Source organism: Podarcis bocagei, assembly GCF_964188305.1.
Source record: "Podarcis bocagei genome assembly, chromosome: 7".
NCBI lineage: Eukaryota > Metazoa > Chordata > Lepidosauria > Squamata > Lacertidae > Podarcis > Podarcis bocagei.
The window spans coordinates 86,978,100-86,990,874 of record NC_138132.1 but is presented as its reverse complement, the minus strand read 5'-3'; the positions used below and the strand labels follow the sequence as shown (position 1 = coordinate 86,990,874).

At 48.9% G+C, this 12,775-nt stretch overlaps 1 protein-coding gene across 1 annotated transcript in view; it reads right to left on the bottom strand.

The window, feature by feature from the left end:
* The window catches only part of NT5DC4 (5'-nucleotidase domain containing 4), a 47,314-nt gene that overhangs the window by 26,204 nt on the left and 8,335 nt on the right, over positions 1 to 12,775 (bottom strand). Inside the window, exons 3-5 of the mRNA XM_081203079.1 lie at positions 6,677 to 6,750; positions 4,188 to 4,305; positions 4,006 to 4,101 (exon numbers count right to left, since the gene is read on the bottom strand). Coding sequence (XP_081059205.1) covers positions 4,006 to 4,101; positions 4,188 to 4,305; positions 6,677 to 6,750 — 288 coding nt within the window. The remainder of the gene's footprint in view (positions 1 to 4,005; positions 4,102 to 4,187; positions 4,306 to 6,676; positions 6,751 to 12,775) is intronic.

The window sequence follows — 12,775 nt, the reverse complement described above, 5'->3', positions numbered from 1 at the left end:
AGGAGAGGGCAGGGATCTCTCAGTTAGGCAAAGGGAAGCCTCCCTTCCCAGCTGAGGGATCCCTGCCCCCTTCTGCTTGCACACAAGTAGGAATGGGATTGGGGCTGCTCCGATGGAAAGGGAGGCATTGCGCTGCCTGAGAGATCCCTGCCCCCTCCTGCTTGCACGCAAGTAGGAGTTGGGATGCGGCTGCTCCAAAAGGCAGCGTGAAGCCACCCTTCCCAGCTGAGGGATCCCTGCCCCTTCTGCTTGCACGCAAGTAGGAATGGGATTGGGGCTGCTCTGATGGGAAGGGAGGCATCGCGCTGCCCGAGCCTTGCTGTCGCTCTCAGCCCTCCTTCTCCGCCTTCCCTGCCTGACCCACTGTGCACCACTTCCCCACCACCACCACCAAAGAACCAACAACTCAGGGGCTGCCCAGGCTTATGGAGAAAAGAAATAGAAGCCTTGGAGGAAGGGAAAACGTGGCGGTTGAGGTCAAGAAGAAGGCAGCCCCTCTGTCCCCGCCATCGCTGCAGCATCACCGTCCTGAATGTGTAGTGATTAATTAATTAATTAATTAATTAAAGCATCCCTGGATTCATTGGAAAAAATCTGGTAACCCTACTGTAGGAAAACCCACAGGGGGAAGGTTAAAGACCCATCCATTTGCAGAAGCACTAAATTGCGCTTTGCGCATGTGCAGAAGTGCCGAAACGCAACCCACGGGTGCGCAGACACAGGTTGTGAATGCTGCGGGTTGCAAACATGCATCCCGCACGGATCACGTTCGCAACCCGAGCGTTCACTGTAATAATAATAATAATAATAATGGACCCATCCACATCCCACAAGCAACACGTGGCAAAAGAATGAAGAACTTCCTGGCGGTAAGAGCTGTTTGGCCATGGAATGGACTTCCTCAGAAGGTGGTGGAGGTTTCTAAACAGAGGTTGGGGAGCCACCTGTCAGCGATAGCTTAGCTTAAAATTCCTGCAGCTAGATGACCTTCGGAGAGCTCTTGCAGCCAGGAAGGAGGGAGATACAGAGGCGGCCCTTCGCACCCACTGCCCTGGTTTCCCTCTGCAAGCTCAGCGGTGGCAGCCTCTTTGCAACAGCCCCCCAGTGGGCAGAAGCCCCATCCTGATGGGGACTGAGCAACCAACTTGCCCCCCTCCATAGCAGCTCCCCCCGCCCAGACCTCAACGCGGCTTGACTCTTCCTGGAAGAATCATAGAATCAGAATGGTTTACTAAAGATGAAGAAGTTAATTCAGTGGTGATACACTGGGCAAGAGATTTTGGTTATAATATAATAAATAATAACAATAATTTATTATTTATACCCCACCCATCTGGCTGGGTTTCCCCAGCCACTCTGGGCGGCTTCCAACCGAATATTAAAAACAATACAGTGTCAATCATTAAAAACTTCCCTAAACAGGGCTGCCTTAAGATGTCTTCTGAATGTCAGGTAGTTGTTTATCGCTTTGACATCTGCTGGAAGGGCGTTCCACAGGGCGGGTGCCACTACCGAGAAGGCCCTCTGTCTGGTTCCCTGTAACCTCACTCCTCGCAGTGAGGGAACCGCCAGAAGGCCCTCGGCGCTGGACCTCAGTGTCTGGGCAGGACGATGGGGGTGGAGACGCTGCTTCAGGTATACTGGGCCGAGGCCATTTAGGGCTTTAAATGTCAGCACCAACACTTTGAATTGTGCTCGGAAACGTACTGGGAGCCAATGCAGATCTCTCAGGACCAGGGTTATGTGGTCCCGGCAGCCACTCCCAGTCACCAGTCTAGCTGCCGCATTCTGGATTAGTTGCAGTTTCCGAGTCACCTTCAAAGGTAGCCCCATGTGGAGCGCATTGCAGTAGTCCAATATATACAATTTTCATCATGGGAAAGGTTATGGAGACAGGACCTGAAGTTTATGGCCTGCTGTTCGTTGAAAGAAAATTATATGAAAACAATGTATTGTTGGTACCTGACTCCGAGTACAATTGCGGAAACGTACAGAACCAGCTCAAATTTGTGCTGGAAATGTAATAGAAAAGAAGGTACCTTTTTATCCTATGTGGTGGGGTCCTGTGGGGCAGTAAAAGCTTTCTGGGAAATGATATATAATGAACTGAAGAAAACTTTTATTAAAAAACCAGAGGCTTTTCTGTTAGGTGGAATAGGTGAGGACCTACCAAAAGAAAATAAAAGATTTATGTATGCAACAATAGCAGCAAGAAGGCTTTCTAGCCCAGAGATGGAAAGAAGGAGAAATACCGACCAGAGAAGAATGGCAAACCAAACTGATGGAAAATGCAGAAATGGCAAGATTGCCATGAAAGATCAGAAACCAGGAAGACCAAGTATTTCTTAAAAGACTGGAAGAAATTTGTAATATACTTAAAAGACCACTGTAAACAGTTGACACCCGTAAAGTGAAATGAACTTTGGTTAATATGATTACATAATAGATTGATAAGAACCATGAATTTAGCTATTCCCACCTTCCTACCCACAATTTTAATGGTTCTTATTCGTCTGAGTAGCACCGAGTTAAAAACAATAGAAGAATGTAAATGGGTAAAATTGATGGTAACTGCAGCCAGACAGGTTATAGCGAGTAATTGGAAAAATGCAGAAGAGTTAGGGGTGAACCAATGGAGGAACAAACTAAATAATATTATAATTTTAGAATATCTAACTGTGAAGATACACAGAATGAAAGGGTTTCAGGTCAGTGAGAAAGAGGAGGATTGGTTTGAGAAGATATTGAATTATTTGGGTGGGTTTGAACAATTTGGGGCAATTAAAATGTTTAAAGTTAAATAAACCTTGTGGATGGAGGAGTGTTAACGTATATAAAATTGTACATATGGTTGATTTGAATATGTTATTATTGATTATGTATACCCAATGTATCAGCCGCCTTGGGGGGGGGGGGGGTTCACTGTTTGTGGTTTGGTTGTTGGTAAAAAAAAAATAAAAAAATAAACATTTTATATATATATATAGATTGGTAACGGTAAAAGATGCAGGAAAAAGTTTACATTTTTGGAAATGGAACCCATGGAGGGAGGGAAGGAGGTCCGAAGGTTTGAAAGGACCTTCTTTTGGGGGTGGGTGTGGGGGTGGTTGGAAGGTGGTTTGGTTGGTTGTTGTTGTTGTTTTGCTTTTACTGTTTTTAAGGGATGGCATCCAATTTCGTTGCACTTGTGCAATGTTGCACTAGTGTAATGACAATAAAGAATCTATCTATCTATCTATCTATCTATCTTTATTTTTATGTTTTGGAATCACAGAATCAGAAGGGACCCACAAAGGTCATCCAGTCCAACCCTCTGCAACGCAGGAACCACAGCTAAAGAATCCCTGCAGATGGTCTTCTTAAAAACCTCCGAGGAAGGAAAGTCCCGTCCCCCCCACATCCCAGGAGACGTAAGAGGACCTACTCCTTGGGGCTTTCCAGGGCTGACTGCTTTCCTTGGGGGAGCAGCAAAGACCCACAGCTGGTGGGGACTGGAGAAAGTAAATATAATGATAATAATAATTTATTATTTATACCCCGCCCATCTGGCCGAGTTTCCCCAGCCACTCTGGGCGGCTCCCAATCGAGTGTTAATAACAATACAGCATTAAATATTAAAAACTTCCCTAAACAGGGCTGCCTTCAGATGTCTTTTAAAGAGAAGATAGCTGCTTATTTCCTTCACATCTGAAGGGAGGGCATTCCACAGGATGGGTGCCACTACCGAGAAGGCCCTCTGTCTGGTTCCCTGTAACCTCACTTCTCGCAGCGAGGGAACCGCCAGAAGGCCCTCAGTGCTGGATCTCAGTGTTCGGGCTGAACGATGGGGGTGGAGATGCTCCTTCAGGTATACAGGACCGAGGCTGTTTAGGGCTTTAAAGGTCAACACCAGCACTTTAAATTGTGCTCGGAAACGTACTGGGAGCCAATGCAGTTCTCTCAGGCCCGGTGTTATGTGGTCCCCGGTGTTATGTGGTTCTGCTTGTGTTGGAGGACGTCACCTACCCTTTGAGGAAGCGGAAGCCGTGGGCACAGACCAGTAGGTTCCCGTGGGAGTCCACCTTCAGCAAATTCCCGTACATGGCGTCAAATACGAGGCCCCTGAGGAAGAAGAGAGGGCGGGTGAGGAGAGTGGGTCCTTTCCCCCTGGCCACCTCTGGGCTGTCAAGGCATCGCTGCTCCCTTACCTGGTGGGGAAAGTGGGGTCGTATCTATACTCCAGGATCTCGTGGGGGTAGCCAATGGACACCAAGCGCTCCAGCAGCAGCTCAAAAGCCAACTCCTCGTAGTCCGGAGATTTGTACACTGCAGAGGCAAAAGGCAGTTTGGGGAGCAGTGCCAGATTTACAGATAAGCTAAACAAACTATAGCTTAGGGCCCCACGCTCTTGGGGGCCCCAAAAAATAATTAAAGGGGAAAAAACCCTGGATGTACATTTCCAAAATATAAGATAAAAAACAAATAAAATAAAACTTACATACAGCGACAGTGTGTATTTCACTATTAATATACTTCTTCTTAATTGTATTTCAGTTCAACAATTACAGTGGTACCTGAGGATGCAAACGGGATCTGTTCCGGATCCCCATTCACATCCCAAATGGAACGCAAGACGCGATGGCGCGTCTGCACATGCGCGGGTCGCGTTTCGCCGCTACTACGCATGCACATGACGTCATTTTGAGCATGTGTGCATGCGCAAGCGGCGAAACCCGGAAGTAACGTGCTCTGTTACTTCCGGGTTGCCACGAAACGCAACTCGAACGCACTCAACCCGAAGCGCATTCAACTCGAGGTATGACTGTACTTTGATAAAATACATATTTTGTTATGTGCAAATGGCTTTAGATACCTGTTAGGTCCATAAATTACCATATAGCATATATTCAACACAAAAAACAGCGACAATTTGTTGTTGACAAAGGACAGTTGGACATATAAAGGGCCTCATTACCTTCAGTAGCTTAGGGCCTCATCAAACCTAAATCCAGCCCTTTGGGGGAGGCATTTCCTGGGTTTAACTTTGCAGGCTGGTTTGACCCCCCCCCCCAAAAAAAAGTTGCAAAGCAAACTCAGGAAATCTTGGGCCCCATCTATCAAATACAGCCTGGTGGTCTTTTCCCCCCTTTGCAATGATTACTCCAATGACTCTAGAATATCCAAAGCAAGATGATGAAAAAGAATTTGAGGATATTGACAAATACAGAAATGCAATCGGAAGTTGGCTTTATTTAGCAAACATATCCAGGCCTGACATATCAAATGCAACTAATGGGCACCACAGTTCAAGAAGGACACTGACAAACTGGAACGTGTCCAGAGGAGGGCAACCAATATGGTCAAAGGCCTGGAAACGATGCCTTATGAGGAACGGCTAAGAGAGCTGGGCATGTTTAGCCTGCAGAAGAGGAGGTTTAAGGGGTGATATGATAGCCATGTTCAAATATATAAAAGGATGTCACATAGAGGAGGGAGAAAGGTTGTTTTCTGCTGCTCCTGAGAAGCGGACACGGAGCAATGGATCCAAACTACAAGAAAGAAGATTCCACCTAAACATTAGGAAGAACTTCCTGACAGTAAGAGCTGTTCGACAGTGGAATTTGCTGCCAAGGAGTGTGGTGGAGTCTCCTACTTTGGAGGTCTTTAAGCTGAGGCTTGACAACCATATGTCAGGAGTGCTCTGATGGTGTTTCCTGCTTGGCAGGGGGTTGGACTCGATGGCCCTTGTGGTCTCTTCCAACTCTATGATTCTATGATTCTAATGTACTTAGCAGAAAAATGTCCAAGCCAATACAGCAAGATTGGAATGCAATGAAACGTGTTTTAGGGTACTTTAAAGGAACCATTCATTATAAGCTTGGGCGTTTTTCTGCTAAGTATGTTAGTTGCATTTGTTACGTCAGGTCTGGATATGTTTGCTAAATAAAGCAAACTTCCGTTTGCACTTCCGTATTTGTCAATATCCTCAAATTCTTTTTCATCATCTTGCTTTGGATATTCTAGAGCCATTGGAGTAGCAACTGGATTCTACTTTTATTCTGTGTCATGGAATTATGAACAAGCCTAAACAATTGTTATTATTGCTATTTTAACAATGTCTTAAATTATTGTTAATTTTCTTAGTGTTGTGGTTTTGTGTGTGTGTGTGTTTTGTTTGTTTGGGGGCTTCTTTGAAAATCGCTTCGATTTTTCTACAGTCAAGCGGTGCAAAAATTTTATGAAATAATAAATAAACAAACAAGCAAATTTTAGAAAGCAATCAAAATGAAGTATCTATGCAATGTGGACAAGAACTGCAGCCAGGTGTCCCACCCAAGCCGGGCTAACTTTCCCCTGTTGCTTGTATACTCAGAGGTAGACTGCCCCTGAACAGGGAGGAACCATTTAGTATTAGTATTTGATATAAGGGGAAAAATGGGGGGTTGACTTTGACAGCCCAACTCCCCCAAGGACTCGGTATATCCCCTTTATTAGTTGCTTTTTCACAAAAATAGCTCAAAGTGATTCAGAAAGGAAAAATTAAAATAAAGTATAAAAACAAGAGTTTTTGGCCATCTTGGGGCACAACTTTTATCATCTGGTTCCTCAGCTTAAAATTTACAGGGGTCTGTTCCCCGTCTCCTTTGTGTCACATGGAAGATGGAGCAAGCTGGTTTTCTGGTGGCCTCTTACTTACTTGCGAGAGTGTAGTCCATGTCAAAGCCGAAACATTTGATCTTTTCCAGCGCCAGACTCCGGTTCACAAAGATCCTGAAAAGGAGAGGCCGTGTCATGAGGTTCCCAAGAGCCACAATAAGCCCCCTGACTTGCCGGCAATTTGGGTGTCCCATCTAATCGGCTGTGCTTTGTCTTGAAAGGACCTAGGAAACTGGGATGCAGTGTCATGGAAGGTTTTCTACCCAAACCCTCTTTCGACAGGTACACACACTCCACTCTCTGCCTTCACTGGCACAGAGTCCTTTTGAGATTGAGAAAGCCCAACCATCTTCCAGTTACTCCAAGTCACACTTGGAGGTCATTTGGCTACGGAGAGCCCTGAGTTCTGAGTGCGAATTGTAGATCAGGGGGTTGGACAAAATGGCCCAAGCTTCCTGGAAGACCCCCATGCATCAAATTTCTTCAGGTTTCCATTTTTTTCACTGCACCTGTTGCACACCCAGGGATGTGGGTGGCGCTAGGGGTTAAACCACAGAGCCTAGGACTTGCCGATCAGAAGGTCGGCGGTTCGAATCCCCACAATGGGGTGAGCTCCCGTTGCTGGGTCCCGGCTCCTGCCAACCTAGCAGTTTGAAAGCACACCAAAGTGCAAGTAGATAAATAGGTACCACTCCAGCGGGATGGTAAACGGCATTTCCATGTGCTGCTCTGGTTCGCCAGAAGCGGCTTAGTCATGCTGGCCACATGACCCGGAAGCTGTACGCCGGCTCCCTCGGCCAGTAAAGCGAGATGAGCGCCGCAACCCCAAAGTTGGCCACAACTGGACCTAATGGTCAGTCCTGACTCATGGCTGCTGGTCCTGGGTGGCTCTGTGTGATGAGCCTCACAGCATCGTTGATGCACAGAGAGGGAGGGAGCTGGCCTGGAGGGCACTAAGCGTAGCTGTGTAACATTAGCAGGGCTCCTGGGCAGGCTGTGTCAACAAGTTTCCCATTACAGGGATTTATGAGCTATGAAACTCAGCCTTCCCTATTTCACACACACACACCCCACGTGAACCTAACATTCACTGAAAGATTCCCCAATGCGAGATCTCGGGACCCAGACCGGCTCGCAAAGGAGTTTTTAATATATCCGCCAGCCCTTATACACGCACAGCCTTCCAGAAAAGGCGGGCTCCTCTCTCCCACCCACATTCCCTGACACTGAGCGAGGATTCTGCCACAGGCATCCCAGGCATTTTCTAATTATGTTTTATGATACTGAGAATCATTACTGGGGCTCTGCAATTGCCCAACTGTTGCTTCCAAAGGCACCTAGACAAAACGCTGCTCTTCTCTTTTCTCCCCCGGGGGTCTCCCCACTGCGCGGAAGGCATAGCTGTCAACTTACAGATTTGAAAATAAGGGACCAGCAGCCTCGAAAATAAGGGATCAGCAGCCAAAATAAGGGATTTTCCAGGCACAGGTATGTTCAACTTCTGAGCCCCTCCGAGCCAAAGGCAGAAAGCCCAGCCAGCAGCCAAACGAAGCCTCAAGCGGTGGTTCCCACAGCACAGCAACCCGGCAAAGGGGATGCAGCAAGGAAAACCAGTCACCTCTCCGCTGGGAAGCGCTGAGCAAAGGTGAGTCCCCAGGCAACGCGGCCGAGTCCCCAGGCAACGCGGCACAAGGCATGCAAGCTCCACCCCCCAGTCATTCTTAGACTCCTTATTGGGTGAGCAACGCAGCCAAGCAACACAGCTGGAGCCTCTCTCCTCCCTGGCCGACAGGGAGGGAGATAGAGGAGCTGCTTCCTTTGAAACCCGGGAAATTTAAGGGACATTATCAATACGGGACAGCAGCGGGACACGGCGCTGGGATAAGGGACTTTCCCGCCAAATAAGGGACGGTTGACAGCTATGGCGGAAGGAGTAGACAACATACATCAGAGCCTCTTGAATTCGGGAAGAGGCCCACAGGGATTGGCGAAGCAGCAGTTATCTTTTCACTCTGCCAGGTGAATCTCCAGGACCACCAGGGCAGAGTCCCACACCCTGCACTGACTGGCCAGGAGGAGCCACAAACTTGCCCAGAGCTTGCAATCCAAGTGGCAAACTCCCTCTTGGAGTTGGCAGGTTATAGCACCAAGAGCAGAAGACGGGCCTCTGTTGGATCAGGGGTGTGAGTTTCCCACAATGGGCAACTGGCTGGCCACCATGAGAGCAGGATGCTGGCCTGATCCAGCATATGCTCTTATTATTATTATTAATTACTATTATTATTATTATTATTTCCCTCGGTGTTTCAGCTCAGTGATTCAGCACAGCTCAGAGAGTGGCTGCATCTGGCTGTGCTCTGATGTCCATCGATCCCACCTTCGTCACCAGTGTTAAGTTGTGGGTAAACATATCAGACGACACAGCGATTCTTCAAACAGCTCTTGTTTATTCACAGGCCAGAACAGAACTGAACGGAAGGGTTCAGTTGGCCTGCTTATATAGAGCTCAACTACAAGGCAACAGTAACCATTTTCTGTAACTATCCAATCACTGAACGTCACTTTCAATCCCTTATTTGCATATGTGGACCTGAGTGAAAACTATCTACAGTATCCCCCTGCTGGCCCAGGGTGAGAACTTCAGTACATAACAATAAATTATTATTATTATTATTTTATTGAATTTATATACTGCCCTATACCTGGGGGTCTCAGGGCGGTTCAGAGAACAAAATCAAAATATAAAACCACAAAATACATAATCAAAATAAAATTAAAAACAGCAACCCAATAACACCCCTCCTAAAAAAAAACATTTTAAAAGGGCATAGGATGTCAATCAAATCAAGCAAAGGCCTGGTTAAAAAGGAATGTTTTTGCCTGGTGCCTAAAAGTGTATCATGAAGGTGCCAGGCGAACGTCCCTGGGGAGAGCATTCCACAGATGGGGAGCCACTTCAGAGGAGACCCCATTTTCGTGTTGCCACCCTCCGGACCTCTCAAGGAGGAGACACACAAAGAAGGGCCTCAGAAGATGATCTCAGGCGGACCAGGTAGGTTCATATGGGAAGAGGAGTCCTTAATCAGGATGAGTGCCCAATAATCACAGCATCTGGAAGTCCCTGTGGCTTGTTTGGGGGCCGGGTTGCTGCAGCTGGCTGGGTCGATATTCCCGGGGTGGCAAAGGTCATTTTCTTGAAAGGGAAAAGGCCATCCACTCTTCAGCATCCCTCTTGGTGAGATCACCCCTTCCCACGCCACCCTGCTGTGGGCTTCCGGTCCTGCCAACTACCTCCTGGGTTCCTTGAGGAGAAGAACAGCCTGCTAGATCAAGCCAGTGACCCATCTATTCTAGAATCCTGTTCTCTCAATGGCCAATCTATGGGAAACCAGCTTGCAGGATTCAATCACAAGAACACTTAATGACTACTAGGCCTAGAACTTGACCTCCCCTCACTACTATCTGTCTTTCCAGGACTCACCTTCTGCAAAAGTTAGTTCAGGTCCTGGGGTGTGTCCAACATCCTGCACTGTGAAGACTGATGCAAGTAACTCATTCAGTGTCTCTGCAATTTCCTTATCTTCCTTTGACTCCCTTGTCATCCCACTGCCTCTCTAGATCAGTGTTTCCCAACCTTTTTTGGGCAAAGGCACACTTGTTTGATGAAAAAAATCTCGAGGCACACCACCATTACAGCCCCGTGACGTCAGCGCGCAGCGTCACGCCGGGAGGGACGCACGAAAGTGAAAGTTTTCAATTTTTTTCCCTCCCCCTTGCCGGGGAACCTCCAAGCTTTGGGGGTGGGGGGGGGAGGAGGCAGCAAAGCGAGGGACTGAGGGATGGCGGCAGCTGAGGCGGCGGCGGCTGTTGTGGTGGTGGCGGCGATAGCGGGCGGAGGAGGGGGCGGCGGTGGGGCCGAGGTGGCCGGCGGCGGCGGCGGGGGAGGCGGCGGCGGGTGGAGCAGGAGGGCGGCCGAGGCCGGTGAGGGAGTAGGGTTGCCCGGGGCTTGAGGAGCCGTCGCCGGGAGTTGCTGCTGCTGTTGTTGCTGCTGCTGCCCAGACATGCCGGCCTCCTCCTCGTCCGCTGTCTCGCGCTCCTCCCTTTTGCACGCGCTGCCCCGCCGCCACCCCATTGGCTGGGTCCTGTCAGCTGATCCTGTGTGTGTGTGAGGGGAGAATGGAGAGAGAAACCTCGGCACCACCACCGCGGAGCCGCCCCCGGCTCGACGCAGATCCTCGCCGCCGCCGCCTCTCACCGCCCGACTCACCCGCCTCCCTCCCACGGCACACCAGCCAACTTCTCACGGCACACTAGTGTGCCGCGGAACACCGGTTGGGAAACACTGCTCTAGATGGTTTCCTGCTGCTAATGAAGAGCTTCTGGTCGGTGGTCTTAATGTTTTCAGCAATGTGTTCCCTGAAGTCTTTTTTGAGCATCTCTAACTGCTGTGGGACACGAGTGGCGCTGTGGCCTAAACCCCAGAGCCTAGGGCTTGCCAATCAGAAGGTCGGCGGTTCGAATCCCCGCGACAGGGTGAGCTCCCATTGCTCGGTCCCTGCTCCTGCCAACCTAGCAGTTCAAAAGCACGTCAAAGTGCAAATAGATAAATAGGTACCACTCCGGCGGGAAGGTAAACGGCATTTCCGTGCGCTGCTCTGGTTCGCCAGAAGCGGCTTTGTCATGCTGGCCACATGACCCGGAAGCTGTACGCCGGCTCCCTCGGCCAATAAAGCGAGATGAGCGTCACAACCCCAGAATCGGTCACGACTGGACCTAATGGTCAGGGGTCCCTTTACCTTTAACTGCTGTGGGACACGGGTGGGACTGTGGTCTATACCACAGAGCCTAGGGCTTGCCGATCAGAAGGTCGGTGGTTTGAATCCCCCGCGATGGGGTGAGCTCCCATTGAAAGCTCCCGTTGAAAGCACGTCAAAGTGCAAGTAGATAAATAGGTACCGCTCCAGCAGGAAGGTAAACGGCATTTCCGTGCACTGCTCTGGTTTGCCAGAAGCGGCTTAGAAGCAGAAGCTGTCTGCCAGCTCCCTTGGCCAGTAAAGTGAGATGAGCGCCACAACCCCAGAGTTGTCCGCAACTGGACCTAACGGTCAGGGGTCCCTTTACCTAACTTTACCTAGCTTAAATTCCCACCCCACCCCTTCACAAGCTGAAACCAACCCTGCCTTTGGGGGAGGGCTTCCCACCCGTACCATGAGGTCTAGAAACTAATCCTCCTTGCTAACAAAACGCCTAAGCAGATCTCACACTCACATTCTTCCAAAGGAGCTTCCAAGTTCTACATTAAATGCAATGTGGCCTAGTTGGAAGACTCCAAGCAGATTCCTTGAATGAGCAAGGGACGGAGGGAGGGAGCTGACCGCTTTGTAGGGAAGGAGTCAGTGCCTGCCAGAGGCTGCTTGCCAGCTCCTTAACTGGGGAGACGCAGCCACGTCCAAGGCACAAAGCCTGCCATTAAGGCCCCGTGGCCAGCCACAAAATGCTAGTAGTGAAGAATCGTAGAATCGTAGCATTGGAAAGTGCAATAAAAAAAAATTAGGTCATATATATATAATGTTCATAAATGCAGCAACCAAGCACGTACATAGATATCATAGCTGTCAACTTTTCCCTTTTCTTGCGAGGAATCCTATTCGGAATAAGGGAATTTCCCTTTAAAATAGGGAAATGTTGACAGCTATGATAGCTATGTGGACCACATGTCTGGAGCAGCACAGGAAGACCGCCCTGAAACCATTTTGACTCCCAAACTGACCAAATGTTTTCTCTGCAAGGAGGGAGGGGGTGAGGGAACCTTCCCATTGTCTCAGGAATTGGGTAATCACCATCACAAAGGAATGGGCAGACAACCAGGAAAGGCAATCAGATAAGGCATTATCAGATAACCTGGCAGACAGGAAAAACAGCAACATTCAAATTTCTGTTGTAGACCGCCTTTTCTGTGATGTAGGTGTGATGTTTGTGGGGGGTGGTCTTGGGTTACATGCCTTCTGTGATGTATGTATGATGTATGGAGGGGTGGTCTTGAGCTCCAGGGAGGGAATTTAAGATGTCTTTATAAGGCCTTGCATGCCATTTTTCAGGGTTCCTCCTCTCTCCTGCGGGTGAGGGGAGCACCCTGTTG